This window comes from Leptodactylus fuscus, chromosome 5 (assembly GCF_031893055.1).
Source record: "Leptodactylus fuscus isolate aLepFus1 chromosome 5, aLepFus1.hap2, whole genome shotgun sequence".
In the NCBI taxonomy this organism is placed as follows: Eukaryota; Metazoa; Chordata; class Amphibia; order Anura; family Leptodactylidae; genus Leptodactylus; species Leptodactylus fuscus.
Genome location: NC_134269.1, coordinates 116,714,445 through 116,732,428, shown reverse-complemented (window position 1 = coordinate 116,732,428; position 17,984 = coordinate 116,714,445). Strand labels below are relative to the sequence as shown.

Genomic DNA, 17,984 nt, shown 5'->3' with positions numbered 1-17,984 from the left:
CCAGGGGAGTGCAGTAAGGGGAATGGGGCTCAACGAGTCTTCCAGAGAAACCCAGAGCTTAGTCTGAGCTGAGTGGTGCCAATCAAGGATGCGCGTAGCGACCGCCGCCAAATAATATTTGGCACAATCCGGGACTGCCAGGCCTCCTCTCCTTTTGGAACATATCAGCGTGTTACGGGCAACACGAGGGGGTTTCGAGGCCCAGATGAATTTGTTAAAGGCTTTGTTAACCACCGAGAAAAAACATGGGGGCAGGATCACTGGGACAGTTTGGAAGAGATATAACAACCTAGGAAGAACATTCATCTTCAATAAATTGATGCGTCCCAGCCACGAGAGGCCCTTGGTGTCCCAGCGCTCAAGATCAGACCGCAAGGTACGCAGTATTGGAAGAAAATTCAGAGTATACGCGTCACCCAAGTCACGGGGTAGTTGCACTCCCAGGTACTTAATAGATCTAGGGGACCATGAAAATGGAAAGGAAGAGCGCAAGGAACCAAGGGCCGATGGCAGCAGTGAAACATCTAGGGCTGTGCTTTTCGACAGGTTAATCTTATAATTACTAAAGAAGCTGTAAGCACTAATCTCCTTAAGGATAGAGGGAAGTGAAGTAAGCGGGCTAGTGATAAACAGGAGAACGTCATCCGCAAAAGCAGACACCTTTAGATGACGATTGCGAATCTGCAAGCCTTGGATATCAGGGTTATTCCTAATAGCGATTAAGAAGTACTCCATCACAAGCGCATATAAGAGGGGGGAAAGCGGGCAGCCCTGTCTAGTACCATTATAAATAGTGAAGGGGGAGGAGAGCAAGCCATTGACCCGGACCCGAGCCATAGGAGAGCTGTAGAGAGCCTGAATACGCATAATCATGGCAGGTCCAAGACCTATCTGAGCCAAGGTGGCCTCTAAGAACCTCCAGTCCACCCTATCAAAAGCCTTCTCCGCGTCAAGAGATAGCAGCATCATGGGAGTTCGTGAACGCTGTGCATGGTGGATCGCAGAGAAGGCTCTCAGGGTGTTATCCCGGGCCTCCCTACAAGGGATAAACCCCACTTGGTCAGGATGTACAAGCTCTCCCATGAAAGGGCTCAGACGAATGGCAATTAACTTGGCATACAGCTTAGCGTCCGTATTCAGAAGCGAGATTGGTCTGTAGTTAGCACAAAGCAGAGGGTCCCTCCCTTCTTTGGGTATAACCGTAATATGAGCTTGAAGAAAGGCAGGGGGTAAGGGGGCCCCGGAAGTGGAAGAGTTAAATGCGCGCAAAAGCGGCTGCGCCAGTTCAGCCTTAAGCAACTTAAAAAATCGTGCCGTATAGCCATCAGGGCCTGGGCTCTTGCCCCCTGGAAGGGAGGCGATGCCCAGTTCCAGTTCAGCCTCAGAGAAGGGAGCCTCGAGCATTGCCACGTCCTCCGGATGCAGAGACGGGAGAGCAGTTTTGGCGATGTAGTGCGGAAGGGAGACTCCCGCAGCAGGAGCCGGATGGACCTGTCCCGGTGGGGGTAAATGGTAAAGGGAACTGTAATAGTCCTGGAAGGTTGAGGCAATCACAGATGTGGAGTGAGTGATCGATCCAGAGGGTGTTTTAAGGGCCATGACATGTTGGGCTGCATGGCGCTCTCGCACCGCCCGTGCCAGCAGGCGGCCCGCTTTGTTACCCCACTCATAGAACGAGCGCTGACCCAATAGGCGAAGCCGCTGATGTTTCCTCTCAAGAAGGGACCTAATCTCCTGACGAGTGGCAGTCAGAGACGCCAAAGTCGCCTGCTGGAGTGTACGCTTATGCTGAGCTTCCAAGGTCGCCAGATCGCTCAGGAGGGAACGAAGTTTCCGTCCCGCTTCCCTCTTCAGACAAGCACCATGTTTCATCAGCACTCCGCGGAGGACACACTTAAGGGCCTCCCACTGTATCGGTGGAGTGGAGGTGTCACAAGAGTGATCCTGAAGAACGTGCGAGGTAGAAAGTTTCAGTTCTGCCAAGCATTGAGTATCAAGAAGGAGCGATTCATTCAATCTCCAAGTGTTAGACCGCATGCTGGCAACAGGCGAGCGAAAAGCACAAGAGACCGAAGAATGGTCAGAGAGGAAGGCCACTCCAATTGAGGCTGCTGAAACGGAGGGGAGAAGGTTATGAGAAAAGAAAATGTAGTCAATCCTACTATAGGAGCCATGGGGGTGGGAGAAAAAGGAATAGTCTCTGTCGGTCGGGTGGCGGATCCGCCAAACATCACAAAGCAGAGAGGCGTTAAGCGCCTTCCTGACTTTATTTAAGGCACCATAGGAGATCTGGGACCTACCCGTGGAAGTATCAAGTAGAGGATTAAGCGGGAGATTGAAATCACCACATACAACCAAGTGACCTCTAGCAAAGGACTGGAGTACAGACAGGGTAGATAGCAGAAAAGGAACCTGGTCTACATTAGGAGCATAAACATTGGCAATAGTATAAACAACACCCGATATCTCACAGATTATGAACAAGTACCGCGCATCCCCATCTACTAAGGAATCTAGGACTTTCACAGGAAGATTTTTATGAAAAAAGATGGCCACACCCTTAACCTTACCCGCCGCGCTGCTACTATGAAACCACTGAGGATAGTACCTGTTCTTAATCGCAGGTGTGCTGGCAGCTAAGAAGTGAGTTTCTTGTAGACAAAGAATGTGTACCTTACGCTTATGGGCATCATACAAGACCTGCGAATGCTTTTCAGGGACATTGAGCCCCTTAACATTGAAGGAGGAGACTGATATCTCCGACATTAGGAGGGAGGGGGGGACAGAGAGGACACAAAAGGGAAGAACAAAGGGGAGGACAGGGAGACAACACTATACAACAAAGACACAAAAACGAAAGAGCTAGAGCAGAAGTAACAATGCACAAAAAAGGGGGACCAAGAAGCACAAGGATAAAGGAAAACTTGGACAGACAAACAGAACACCAAGTATGAACAGAAAAAGAGGGACTACAAGGTACCCTCAAGGGTAGGCTAAAGAACAGGAGCACAAGTCTCCGGATGACCCCGCACTGCAGGGACGCAGCTATGTGGGGGCGAGGAAGGCAATCCACGCGGCAGGACACAGGACACTGACAGTGAATCAGACGGAAAATGAGAGGGACAAAACAGAACACGAGGCTACTCCAACTCCGACACACGGGCATCTGGACATACATATGAGGGGAGAGATCAAAGCAGTAGCTAGATAACAAGTGCAAACAATCTAGAATCATGGGCAACAACGTAAAAGGCAAACTTAAAGAGAAAGTCAAGAGAAGAAAAAACAAGGCACGGAACAAACTCACAAAGTCCGGTCACAAACAGCCAAAGTGCAGTAGGACAAGTCAAGTCTGGGAGCCCCGAGCAGACGGGGGTCTACGTTGTCGTTGCGGCCTCTGAGAGCGCAGCAAACCGGAGACACCGGGATCATCCGCAGCATCCCATTGCAGACGGAAAGGGCCGGATTGATTAGGATCTGCCAGCAGGGAGGACCACTCAGGAAGCTGTAAAGGCGGTAGACCCATGGAACGGAGGAAGGTCGGAAGATCATCCGGATGAGCAAGAGATCGCAGTCGGTCACCTCGGCGAACTTGTAAGGAGAATGGGAAGCCCCAACGATAAGGAATCCTGCGTTCCCGGAGAAGGGAGAGGAGAGGCTTCAGTGCCGCTCGCTGCCGGAGAGTGTATCTGGAAAGATCCGGGTAAATCGACAGAGCGGAGCCCTCAAAGTCCACCTCGCCAACCTCCCTAATCTTGTGCATGATAGCCTCCTTGACTGCGTAAAAATGGATCCGACAAATAACATCTCTTGGCTTACTGGGGTCGTCACTGCGGGGTCGGAGGGCCCAATGAGCACGGTCCATCTCAATGTGGGAATCAGGCGGGTGCCCCAACAGCGAGTTAAAGATGCCAGACAAGACCGGGACCAAATCTGCGGTCTGAACCGATTCCGGGAGGCCCCGTACACGGATATTGTTGCGGCGGTTGCGGTTTTCAATATCGTCCATGTGGGAGACCAGGGTGCAAATTTGTGCGGAATGAATGGCTACTTGCTGCTGGATGGAACTAAGAGTGGAGGAAGTAGTCGCCTGAGACCCCTCAAGGACCTGCACCCGCTGTTGTAAATCAGAAATGTCCGCTTGGACCACACGTAGGTCCTGACGCCAGGCGCATTTCAGATCAGATGCAAGACTGTCCATATCCTTCCTACTTAGGGCTAGTAAGGCCTGCAGTTCTGGAAACTTCTGCAGGGTGAGAGCAGCCTCCTCAGGTGGAGGAAGGTGAGACACAAATGCAGGCGCCTCCGCACGGAGGGTAATGACAGGGGACCCAGGATCAGGGGCCCGTGAGCAAGTAGTTGGGGGGGCCAAGTCACCGTCCAGTGTAAAGTCAGACCCCGGGGTAGGGGGTATTAAGTCCTGGCCAGCAATGGAGGACAAGTGACGGGCAGGCAAAGGGCTAGCACCCCATTCAGTTACACCCTCCAGGGATCCCTGAGGCCATCTAGGTTGGTTGGGGTGAGGAGGGGATGCCTGCAAAGCCCTAGGGGTAGACCTGGGGTCAAATGGGGGCGATGCAGCCCTGGAGAGCAGCGGCGCCGCTTTTGCCGCTTCTCCCTGCAGCACAGCATGGTGGACGGAGGCAGGGGATCCGGTGAGGGCAGGGACCGGTTCCAGGACAGGAGAGCTGGTAGCAGGTACCTGAGGCCTGTTCACAGGCAGCTTGGAGGGTCCCAGAGCGGTCGAGTCCCGGCAGCGGAGGTCCGGCATGGAGGAGCAGAGCGCACCAGACTGCTCCCTCAGTCGCCCACGTGCAGAGAAGGAAGAAGATGGCGCCGGCGGCGGGAAGTAGGCCGCGTCCTTCTCGGGCTCCCGATGCCCCGGCCGTGGGGTGAAGAAAGTCGGGATCTTGCCAGCTGACGGAGGGAGGGGCAGAGGGCTCCCCCCTGGTACGTTGTGCCCGGGATCTACCCATGGAGCCGCAGAAAACAGCCCGGGAGTCGGAGAACAGAGCGGAGCTCTCAAGGTAAGCTGCCGCTCGCGTGCATGTCCAAGCCACGCCCCCAACCCAGAGTTTTTAACAGACTGAGTGATGCCAATCCAATATATGTGCAGCAACCGCAGCCAGATAGTAGGTGGTACAGTTTGGAACAGCCTCCCGAACGTAAACCTAATCCACATAAAAAAGTGGTTACCTTAGGAAACCTGTGGACTCCATAGACTATAATGGGGTCCACGTGGTTTCCGTTGCGTTTCCTCCTGAAAAGGGTGAAAAATCCCTGTATGGAGACCAGGTGCAAATGTGAACCAAGCCTGAGCCACCTATGATGTTGTTATAAATATTTTCCCTCTGTGGTATGAAGACCATCTGATCCAGATGGATTAGAGAGCTCATGTAGTGGCATAATCTAGTTGTGATTAATTTCACAAAAAGTTTTCCATCAGTGTTGATCAGGGAGATAGGCCTGTAGTTGGGACAGAATTGAGGGTCCTGTTGGAGATTGTATTGAAGGCTTTCAAGAGAAAAGGGAAGAGTTCTCTCTGTAAGGTTATATAGAAGCGGGCTATGCATACCTCCCAACCGTCCCGATTTCCGCGGGACAGTCCCGATTTGGGTGACATGTCCCGCGGTCCCGGTTGGAGGGAGGTATGTCCCGATTTCAACTCAGATCTGCGTCCAGAGGACGCAGATCTGAGTTGAACACACATGCGGCTGAAGGAAGGAGCTGACACAGGTCAGCTCCTCGCTTCGCCGCTGCCCGCCTCTCTCCGACACACGCGGCTGAAGCTGCTCGCGTGCTCGCTTCGCCGCTGCGTCTCTCTCTCGCTGACACATGCGGCTGAAGCGAGGAGCTGACCTGTGTCAGCTCCTCGCTTCGCTGCTGCCGCCGGCTCCTGGCTTGTAGACGCGATGTACACGCCAGGAGCCGGCGGCAGCAGCGAAGCGAGGAGCTGACACAGGTCAGCTCCTCGCTTCAGCCGCATGTGTCAGCGAGAGAGAGAGACGCAGCAGCGAAGCAAGCACGCGAGCAGCTTCAGCCGCGTGTGTCAGGGAGAGAGGCGGGCAGCGGCGAAGCGAGGAGCTGACCTGTGTCAGCTCCTTCCTTCAGCCGCATGTGTCAGCGAGAGAGGCGGCGAGGGAGCGGAGGAGAAGGTAAGTTTAATGTGGAGGTGGAACGTGAATCTGGGGACAGATGAAGGAGAGGACGGCATGACATTGGGGCAGAGATGGGGGACATGAATCTGGGGGCAGAGATGGAGAGGACATGAATCTGAGGGCAGAGATGGGGGACATGAATCTGGGGGCAGAGATGGGGGACATGAATCTGGGGGCAGAGATGGAGAGGACATGAATTTGGGGGCAGAGATGGGGGACATGAATCTGGGGGCAGAGATGGGGGACATGAATCTGGGGGCAGAGATGGAGAGGACATGAATTTGGGGGCAGAGATGGAGGGACATGAATCTGGGGGCAGAGATGGAGGGACATGAATCTGGGGGCAGAGATGTGGGACATGAATCTGGGGGCAGAGATGTGGGACATGAATCTGGGGGCAGAGATGTGGGGACATGAATCTGGGGGCAGAGATGGAGAGGACATGAATCTGGGGGCAGAGATGGAGGGACATGAATCTGGGGGCAGAGATGGGGGACATGAATCTGGGGGCAGAGATGTGGGGACATGAATCTGGGGGCAGAGATGGAGGGACAGGAATCTGGGGGCAGAGATGTGGGACATGAATCTGGGGGCAGAGATGTGGGGACATGAATCTGGGGGCAGAGATGGGGGACATGAATCTGGGGGCAGAGATGGAGGGACAGGAATCTGGGGGCAGAGATGTGGGACATGAATCTGGGGGCAGAGATGTGGGACATGAATCTGGGGGCAGAGATGTGGGGAAATGAATCTGGGGGCAGAGATGGGGGACATGAATCTGGGGGCAGAGATGGAGGGACAGGAATCTGGGGGCAGAGATGTGGGACATGAATCTGGGGGCAGAGATGGGGGGACATGAATCTGAGGGCATAGATGGGGGGACATGAATCTGGGGGCAGAGATGGAGAGGACATGAATCTGGGGGCAGAGATGGGGGACATGAATCTGGGGGCAGAGATGGAGGGACAGGAATCTGGGGGCAGAGATGTGGGACATGAATCTGGGGGCAGAGATGGGGGGACATGAATCTGAGGGCATAGATGGGGGGACATGAATCTGGGGGCAGAGATGGAGAGGACATGAATCTGGGGGCAGAGATGGGGGACATGAATCTGGGGGCAGAGATGGAGGGACAGGAATCTGGGGGCAGAGATGTGGGACAGGAATCTGGGGGCAGAGATGTGGGACATGAATCTGGGGGCAGGGATGTGGGGACATGAATCTGGGGGCAGAGATGGGGGACATGAATCTGGGGGCAGAGATGGAGGGACAGGAATCTGGGGGCAGAGATGTGGGACAGGAATCTGGGGGCAGAGATGTGGGACATGAATCTGGGGGCAGAGATGTGGGGACATGAATCTGGGGGCAGAGATGGAGGGGACATGAATCTGGGGGCAGAGATGGAGGGGACATGAATCTGGGGTCAGAGATGGAGGGACATGAATCTGGGGGCAGAGATGGGGGGACATGAATCTGAGGGCATAGATGGGGGACATGAATCTGGGGGCAGAGATGGAGAGGACATGAATCTGGGGGCAGAGATGGAGGGGACATGAATCTGGGGGCAGAGATGGAGGGGACATGAATCTGGGGGCAGAGATGGAGGGACATGAATCTGGGGCAGAGATGTGGGACATGAATCTGGGGGCAGAGATGGAGGGGACATGAATCTGGGGGCAGAGATGGAGAGACATGAATCTGGGGGCAGAGATGGAGGGGACATGAATCTGGGGGCAGAGATGGAGGGGACATGAATCTGGGGACAGAGATGGAGGGGACATGAATCTGGGGTCAGAGATGGAGGGACATGAATCTGGGGGCAGAGATGGGGGACATGAATCTGGGGGCAGAGATGGAGGGGACATGAATCTGGGGGCAGAGATGGAGAGGACATGAATCTGGGGGCAGAGATGGAGGGACATGAATCTGGGGGCAGAGATGGAAGAGGGACATGAAACTGGGGGCAGATGAAGGGTGTATATGAAACTGGGGGAGAGATAGAGGGGGGACATATAATTTACGGGTGACTGTAGGAGGATTATACTGTGTGCGGGCACATGAAAAATTAACGAGTGGGCGGAGTCAACACAAAAGTGGGTGGGACATTTTGTCCCTCTTTCGGTTCTTCAAAAGTTGGGAGGTATGGCTATGTAGCCATCTGACCTTGGGCTTTTACCTCCTGGAGGTCAGATATACCCAACTCCAGTTCGAGAGGAAGAACAGTGTGTCTATCTGGATGCATCATTCATTGGCATGGTCAAAGTGGTAGCCTGATATGTGTAAAACTGGAGTTTTTGTCATAGAAGAATGTAGCAGGGGAGGTTGTGGATATGTTTTAGTCAGACTCAGAAAATAAAGTTTGTGAGAAATGAAGAGATTGTGAGTGTATTATAATTTGTTGCAGATTGAATATGCATTCCATAGTGTCTACTAGGGGCCGAGAGGACAGGAGCAAGGTAGTTTGATTTGAGATATAACCCCTTCCTGCCGCTGGCATTTTTTTTATTTTCATTTTTGACTCCCCTCCTTTTAAACCCCATAACTTTTTTTATTTTTCCGCTCACAGAGCCATATAAGCGCTTTAATGATTGCAGGAAAAATTGTACTTTATAATTGTACCACTTAAAATTTTGTATAATGCACCTAGAAGCTGTAAATATAATTCAGAATAGGGTGGAATTGTAGAAAAAGTGAATTTGTGTGAATTTCTTACGGGTTATGTTTTTATTGCATTCACTGTGCAGCTAAAATGACATGTCAACTGTATGCTTTGTTTCGGCATGATCCCAGAGATACCAAATTTCTGTAGTTTTACTTATGACTAGCATATGCCCGCGACTTCATCTGCAAGTTGGTGTTGGCGCTGAGCCACTTATATTTAGCCAATTGCTGTTGTGGATGATCCACCTGCTCCTGCGTCTCTGCTCTGCTACATCGCAGCATACGCGCAGCATACGCGCAGCATACTCAGTTTTATGTACATCTCTGCATATGGAGAGCGTACTCCGCTGTGCTACAGCGCTGCCTAAGCTCTTCTACATCTGGCCATTTGGATTATAGAGATGTTCTTATGTCAGTGTGTGAGCAGCTTCTGTGTTACAAAGGGCTGAATGGATGTTGCCAAAATGTGCCAAAGTTCTCCCCCTCCCCCATCAGAGGCACAACAACACATTCTCCGTCGTACTCACTGAAACTCTACACCTGATGTACTCCTCTTGCCCACAAACATCCTGCATATTCTGTAAATCTCCTGATCTTCCATGAGACTCCATTTTCATCAGCATTCACACTGTCTAGCTTCATTCTCTATAGTTCCGCCCACAAAATAGTGTGTAGCTCCACCCACTGCCTAGCATGATCCTATCCTAGAATGGCTCAAGGACCTGTGATGATGTCATCACAGGTCCTTTAGTGTTGTGTGAACCTACATTCCTTCACTGCAGTCGTGTAGTGATGTCATTTACCGGGATAAAAAGTGGCCTATGTTTTAATTGGGGTTCCTATCTATGTATGTGGCAAATTTCATGCAAATCTGTTCAGTCGTTTTTGCGTGATTGAGAAACAAACATCCAACCCACAAACTTTCACATTTATAATATTATATTAGTAGGATTTAACCCCTGAACAAAAATCTAAGCTTTGCAAAAAAAAATTTCTTAAAGTCGCCAATTTTTTGATATTTCCTTGTATGGAGATGCAGGCCAGGTTTACTTTTTAGTTATACCATTTTGGGGAATGTCTATTGCTTTGATCACTTTTTGTTAAGTTTTTATCAGAGGCAAAACAGTGATAAAAAGGTGTTTTGGCACTTTTGAACTTACAAGTCTCCGTACTGCCTATGTAGGCACACACTCTCCCTGATGTGTACGATTATTCCCTGACCCTGGTCTATAGTCTCTCTCTGCCAAACCAGTATCCCTGCGCTATGCTGAGGAGGCCCAATAGGCCGAAACAGCGCTGTCCATAGCTGGGAATCTGTTCCTTTTGGAATAGAAATAATAATTTGGCATCATGACAGTAGACTTTTTAACTGAGTCGTGCATGATGTTAAAGATGCTGCCCTTTAGAGGGTGGCATACAGAGTGCACTGTTCTCCTAATTACATCCTGGAGAATAGATTTGCATATTTTTTACCCAGAATCCCTAGCGGAGCAGGAATGACTTGTAAGTCTCCGTACTGCCTATGTAGGCACACACCCTCCCTGATGTGGACGATTATCCCCTGACCTTAGTACTAGTTAGGAAAGAAGGGAGATCTAACAGTGGGGATTTGCTGAGGTAGCCCAAGATTAGGTAATATGTCACCAGTGGTAATGAGAAGCACAGAAAAGGATAGCAAGTGTGAGTAGGGGAAGATTTGAGGTGGCGGTGTGCAGGAAAGTTTATATGCTTAGAAGCAGCTCAGTAGAGAAGGTCAGATGGTGCCTGTAAAAAAGATGGAAAAATGCTGTAGATAGTTTTCTACTGACTCTGGTGATTGAGGGGTTGACATTTTTTTTTAGCAGGTTAATTTGGGGGTACTATAATGTAAATCTCAAGTCTATTATCATGCCTTTTTAAATGGAAAATATGCACTGTTTTATTAATTACTAGCAGGCGGACTTGGCTTCGCACGGGTATATTTCATTTTTTGTTTGTGTAGTGGCCCCATAAGAATTGTCCAGTTTTGCACTGGTGTATTTTGTATATCATTTGTGTGTGTCCATAAGCATCATGTGATCATGTGTATCTCATTTCGGATATCAGTGAAAAACCTGCGATCGGTTGTTATGGAGACCTGGAGTAAAGCTGTGTTATGGTCAGCAGGGTTTATTAAAAAAAACAACTTAAATGAAAACCCTACGGAGCCCTCTGGGCCATTACTGCAACCAACCTAGTGTGAATACAGACTAACAGTTCCTGTCACTGCCAGCTAAATTAAATGACCAGGTGCGCTCTGTTAATATTCACAGAGCTCTGTGCAGTCAAAGCAGCCGCACAAATAAATAAACTGGCTAGCCTGAACTCCAGGACTAGCCAGAGACCAAGTAACCCTGTGTGTGGTAGTTCCACCCAACCACCCAGGCAACTACTGCCAAGCCCACTCCCAGTCACCCTGTCTGGGAATTATTGCTAGCTGCCCCTACAGAGTTGCACCACAAACATACAAGGCAGCATGCTGCCTGACTACCAGTGGCATTGCTAGCTCAGGGGTCTTTTGCTAACTAGGGCAATTCAAATAATATTTCAGGCAGGAACCCAAGCACACACACAACACACATCAATTCAGGGTTTTGAATGAGATCATAGAGCGCCGGGCGTCCAGACCAGCCCCCTTATATAGGCAAGGGGCGGTCACCAGCAAATAGCCCAGCTGCCCAATCCGAGCGTCTATTGGTTGACACACATGTCGATCAACCAGTCGACCACGCCCGGCTGTTGCAAGGCAGGTTAACCCTTGCAACCCTGGATTGTGCAGAGGAACAGACAGCGACGCCCATATCATGGCCGCAGTCTCTGCACAATCCTAACAGTATGTGACCTTGTGTAACAGTGTCATCCACAGCGCCCTGACCCTTTAAGGCTGACATAAAGTAGTGAAGAAAAATGGCTGGGTTGCTATGGAAACCTAGAGTAAAACTCTAATGTGTGGTACTCTGTGCAGAGCTGTGTATCTAATCCTCCGGCGTGTGGTACTGTGTGCTGACGCACGTATCTATTCCACTGGCATGTGGTACTGTGTGGAGTGGTGCATATCTAATCCTATAGCGTGTGGTACTGTGTGCACTGGCACATATCTAATCCTCTGGCATGTGCTACTGCATGCAGTGGTGTGTATCTAATCCTCCCCTGTGTGGTATTGTGTGCATTGGTGCATATCTAATCCTCTGGAGAATGGTATTGTGTGCAGTGGAGCATATCCAATCCTCCGGCGTGTGGGATTGTGTGCAGTGGCACATATCTAATCCTCTGGCGTGTGGATTTGTGTGAAGACGCATATATCTTATTCTCTGGTGCTTGGTACTATGTGCATACGCGCGTATATAATCCTCCGGCTTGTGGTACTGTGTGCAGACATGTGTATTTAATCCTCCGGCATGTGGTACTGTGTGCTGACTTGTGTATCTAATCCTCCAGCGTGTGGTATTGTGTGCAGATGTACGTATCTAATCCTCCGGTATTGTGTAAAGACATGCATATACAATCCTCCAGCATGTGCAACTATGCGCAGACATGCTTATATAATGCTGCGGCATGTGCAACTGCGTATAGATGCATGTATCTAATCCTCCAGTGTGTGGAACTGTGTGTAGATGTGCATATCTAATCCTCTGGCATGTGGTACTGTGTGCTGACTTGTGTATCTAATCCTCCAGCATGTGGTACTGTGTGCTGACATGCGTATCTAATCTTCTGGCGCGTGGTACTGTGTGCAGACGCATGTATCTAACCCTCCCCGTGTGGTATTGTGTGCAGTAGTGTGTATCTAAACCTCTGCCGTGTGGTATTGTGTGCAGTAGTGTATATCTAAACCTCCGCCGTGTGGTATTGCGTGCAGTAGTGTGTATCTAAACCTCCGCCGTGTGGTATTGTGTGCAGTGGCATGTATCTAATCCTCCATTGTGTGGTATTGTGCAAAGACGTGCATATCTAATCCTCCAGAGTTTGGAACTGTGCGCAGATGCACGTATCTAATCCTGCGGCATGTGGAACTGTGTATAGATGCACGTATCTAATCCTCCAGCGTGTTGAACTTAGTAAAGTTGCACGTATCTAATCCTCTGGCATGTGGTACTGTGTGAAGACTCGCATATCTAATCCTCTGGCATGTGGAATTGTGTGTAGATGCACATATCTAATCCTGTGGCATGTGGAATTGTGGGCAGACTTGCGTATCTAATCCTCCGGCGTGTGCTACTGTGTGAAGACGCGTGTATCTAATCCTCTGGCGTGTGATACTGTGTGCTGACCTGTGTATCTAATCCTCTGGCATGTGATACTTTGTGCAGATGCGCATATCTAATCCTGTGGCATGTGTAACTGTGTACATAGGTGCGTATCTAATCCTCCGGTATGTGGTATTGTGTGCAGTGGCACATATCTAATCCTGCAGTGTGTGGAACTGTGGGCAGACTTGCGTATCTAATCCTTTGGTGTGTGGTATTGTGTGCAGACGTGCTTATCTAATCCTTTGGCATGTTGAACTGTGTGCAGACATGCATATCTAATCCTCTGGCATGTGGAACTGTGTGCAGATGCTAGAATCTAATCCTTTGGCATGTGGAACTGTGTGCAGATGCGTGTATCTAATCCTCTGGCATGTGATACTGTGTGCTGACCTGTGTATCTAATCCTCCAGCATGTGGTACTTTGTGCAGACACACGTATCTAATCCTGTGGCATGTGGAACTGTGTATATGCGCGTATCTAATAGTGCAGCGTGTGGAACTGTGTGCGTTGGCATGTATCCAATCCTCCAGTGTGTGGGATTGTGTGCAGTGGCGTATATCTAATCCTGTGGCATGTGTATTTGTGTGCAGACGTGCATATCTAATTCTCTGGTGTGTGGTATTGTGTTAAGATGTGCGTATCTAATTCTTCAGCTTGTGGTACTGTGTGCAGACGTGCATATCTAATCCTCCGGTGTGTGGTACTGTGTGAAGATGCGTGTATCTAATCCTTCAGCGTGTGATATTGTTTGCTGACTTGTGTATCTAATCCTCTGGCGTGTGGAACTGTGTGCAGACGCGCCTATCTAATCCTTCGGTTTGTGCAACTGTGTGCAGACGCGCATATTTAATCCTCTGGCGTGTGGAACTGTTTGCAGACCTGCATATCTAATCCTCTGACATGTGATACTGTGTGCTGACCTGTGTATCTAATCCTCTGATGTCTGTATCTCAGCTTGGATATTAGTGTTGGATTGTGCATGTGGAATGACTGTGTGTATTTCAGTTGGAATATGAGTGAAACACTTGCAGTTTTGTATTGGCTAATAGGGGGGTCAGGGTGTTGGGAAAGCTGTATCTGCGGAACGGTAGGTCCAAGTGAGTTGGGTCCTCATCTTAAACCTTCCCGGACACCTGAATTATCTGTGTGCCAAATTTGGTGAAGATCGGTCCAGTCATTTAGTCGCGCATAGAGAACAGACAGACAGGCAAGAATTCATTTTTATAATATAGAGAGATTGATATAGTAACATGGCACTAACTATGATTTGTTTTATATTTTGTAATTGTAAAATTTGTACATTTTAAAAGGTTTTTTAATTCTATTTCCTGTACATGATTATGGAGACTGTCATTTTGCCTGTGAGATAGGTCATCAATATGAGATCGGTGTGAATACCAGGTGTTGACACACAGAACTTCCACCAACTAACAGCAGTAACCAGCACTGGAATGAATTCAGGGAATGTATTTAGAACTACATATCTCCATTCTGTGTGCAGTGGACAGGCTGGGTTAGTTCACATCAGAACCCATTTACTTGAATGGAAGCTAAGCAGCAGTGACTCAGTTTTGTTTTCTGTGTGTTTCAGTATTGGCAGCTGCTGTGAACAGCTGGTCTGTGGGGGTGCGCTGTGTCAGACTGACAATCTGGTATTGATGGCCTATCCTAATGTCTATTATAATGAGATAATGAATGGTTAGAGTATGGCAAATGATTCTCATAGTTTTTTGTTTTTTTTATAGAAACAATAGTAATTTGTTCAGTGATTTGGTTTAAACATAAAAGGTATCTTATATATAACACAAGTAAATTAACTGCATACTTCTATGTAATGTTTCTTTTTCAGCTCAAATCCATAGTGAAAGTGTTATTTTGAGAGACGATTTTGATTCTTACAAGCAGCAGGAATTGAACCCTAATATTTGGTAGGTATAGTATATTTTGTTTATAGCTATTTATCTAGTATTACTACATTTTTACTGTAAAAATTATAGTTGTATGATGATGCAATGCTGAAATATGGAAAGAGTCATAAATGGAGGATATACTTGGAAGATAACACTTGTACAGAAAAGTCTTACTAGTGACTTGGCTTTCTTGATGTTGGTGAAATCGGAGGCAAGTTACATTAATGAATGGTGTATGGGATCCAAGAACAATGATATAGAGTCTATAACCTACGTTCATATTGATTTTGTAATATTTTAGCTTAAGACTGTAGACACCTTCACCAAGCATTTTCAAATTGCTCTAATGCAAAAAACAAAAAATTAATCCAGGAAATAGTCTATAGCCCCTATGCAGACTTATGCATTTCTATAGTAACAGACCACAACAAATCCCGGTATAGACTCATGCTACAGTTTTTCTCCCTTTCACCCTCCTATAATCCCTAACAGTGGCTCTGCTCATGCTTGACCAGAAAGCTGAAGTTGAATCACAAGTCCTAATCTGAGACAAAAAGATATAAACTTCACATTTTGTCCCAGTAAGTGTGAGTGGCTATGTGAAAAACTACTGAAAAGTTTGCTATATACTAAAGATCTTAAAGCATAACTAAACTTTTGGACAACTTTTGATTTTCTGGCAGTAGTATTAACAAATTTAGGCTAGGTTCACATTAGTGCTCATGCTACGTTCAGGGATTCCACTTATCATTCCACTGGAAAATTGCAGAGAGAAAAGTCCTAGAAGCAGGACATTTTTCTCTGCACTTTTTGGTTGGAAACCTGTCAGACCCATTACAGTGTATGGGGTCCGCAGGTAACTGCTTTTTAGGCAGACTGGGTTTCCATTTTTCAAGTCCCTAATTGGACCTAAATAACGGAAACCTGACCACTAGTTTGAACCTAGTGTTAGTCTCCTTCTGTGAAATCCTACATCTCTTTATTTTTCCCATTGCCTCTACCTCTCACTCAGTAACTGTATATGGAGTAGGGGCATGGAGTTTGGGATCTGTTGAAAATGTAGAGATAATCATTGTAGGGGAGGGTCACTTCAACATATATCTTGGACTTACATGCAAACTCTTGGTGCCATATGAAAGGAGATTCTCTTGCAGTACTATCTATATTATTTCCAGAGATGTCACTGGTTGAAAACACAGTGGATTACAATATGTATATGCAACTGCTTAATCTCCTCTTTCCACCCTCATTTACTCTAAATTTTATACCGTCCGAATTCATTGAGAGGTAGGAACAGCTCTCAATACAGAAGTAAGGGATAGAATAAACAGAAAGGAGGCAATATTTGTTAATAAAGTATATTGAAAAATGTATTAATGACACAAATACATCCAGAAAATTAAAAGTGGTCTGAATGTTTAGTTAGGGAGCGTTCACACTACCGTCGGTGTCCGACATGTAGTGTCCGCTCCTAGTGTCCGCTCAAAATCTGTCACGGACACTAGGAGCGGACACTAGCTGTGTCCGTGACAGCTGTCATTTATTTCAATGGGCATCGGGTGCGTTCTTTTGCACTCCGTGCCCGTCCTTTCCTGTCCGCAAGTGAAGATGTCCGACTTCTCAAGCGGACAGAGGAACCCTGCATGCAGCGGAAACTACATGTCGGACACCGACGGTAGTGTGAACGCCCCCTTACACTTTAACTTTGCACTGAATGTGTTTGCCCAAAGTGCGATAACTAAAAGGTACATCTAGCCCCACAAGATAAGACACCCTATGCATCCCCATATACGGAAATATAAAAGAAAAAGTTATGGGTGTCAGAATATGGCTATTTTAAGAAAAAAATATTTTTTGCATTTTGCAAGTTTTGGATTTTTGTTAAGGGGTTAAAATGTAAATAAAACTATATAAATTTGGTATCCCCGGAATCATAACGAAACATAGAATACATGGCGAGACTTTTCATTTTTGCTGCACAGTGAATGCTGTAAAAACAAAGCCCATAACAAAGCCACACAAATGCACTTTTTCTCCAATTCCACCCCATTCTGATTTTTTTTACAGCTTCCCAGTACATTGTACAGGATAATAAATGCTACCATTCTGAATTTGTCCCAATAAACCCACATATAGCTCTGTGAACGGAAAAATTAATGGGGTACGGAAGGCGAGGAGTTAAAAATGAAAACCAAAAAACGACAGAAGCAGGAAGGGATTAAAAAACGCGTAAAATTATTCAATTTAAATGAAGAATATATAGAATAGAAATAAACAACATTTTGGAAGTTTGTTAAGGTAATTGGTGAAAATTGCATCAGAAACTTCCTCTAGTCTGCGTTATAAGTATTATTAGGATGACATGAATGTGTAAGAAAATGTGAGGATCAACAGATGTTTCCCTTCCATGAAATTGTTTTCTGAGGTGAACTAGGCAGGGATATCATCCGGTAAATGATTGGAAATGTAGTGTCTTTTCATATCTAAAAAAGACAAACACGATAAGTGTTAATAGATTCAGCGACACTGTGAATTACAGATAAAGTGAACCCTGGAGGAATCCTCATTTTTAATGCCAGGAAATGCTCAGCACATGAGGGAATGGAGGAAAAATGTGGGTCCAGTGCACAAGAGAACAATGTGAGAACAATAATTGACGATGTGTTTACATGCCCATGCTATAGTTTTGCCTAAGATAAAATCATTGTCCTCCGAATGTTTCCAAACACTTTTTCTCTCTCCCTTGCATTCTCTTAAAAAACAGCAGCAATATGTAGAAGAAGAAAAAGGTTTTAGTGGCTTTTTGTTTCACATGTAATATTAGTATAGATTTATATATTTTTAAAATTGAAAATTAAAATATAATAAAAAAAAAAACAATGAGCTGATGGAAAAATTTCCATCAGAAGCTGAAATATCTGCAGGGTCTTACAGGAAATCTATTTCTGTATAATCCTCCATATGTGGTTTCCTATCCGTTTTTCTG

The 17,984-nt window shown here is 47.4% G+C and overlaps 1 protein-coding gene across 4 annotated transcripts in view; it reads left to right on the top strand.

The window, feature by feature from the left end:
• Nucleotides 1–17,984, top strand: part of RELN (reelin) — a 372,556-nt gene that overhangs the window by 128,389 nt on the left and 226,183 nt on the right. For all 4 annotated transcript variants that reach the window (XM_075274073.1, XM_075274072.1, XM_075274071.1 and 1 more), the window contains exon 6: nt 14,938–15,016. In XM_075274073.1, the coding sequence (XP_075130174.1) occupies nt 14,938–15,016 (79 nt within the window). The remainder of the gene's footprint in view (nt 1–14,937; nt 15,017–17,984) is intronic.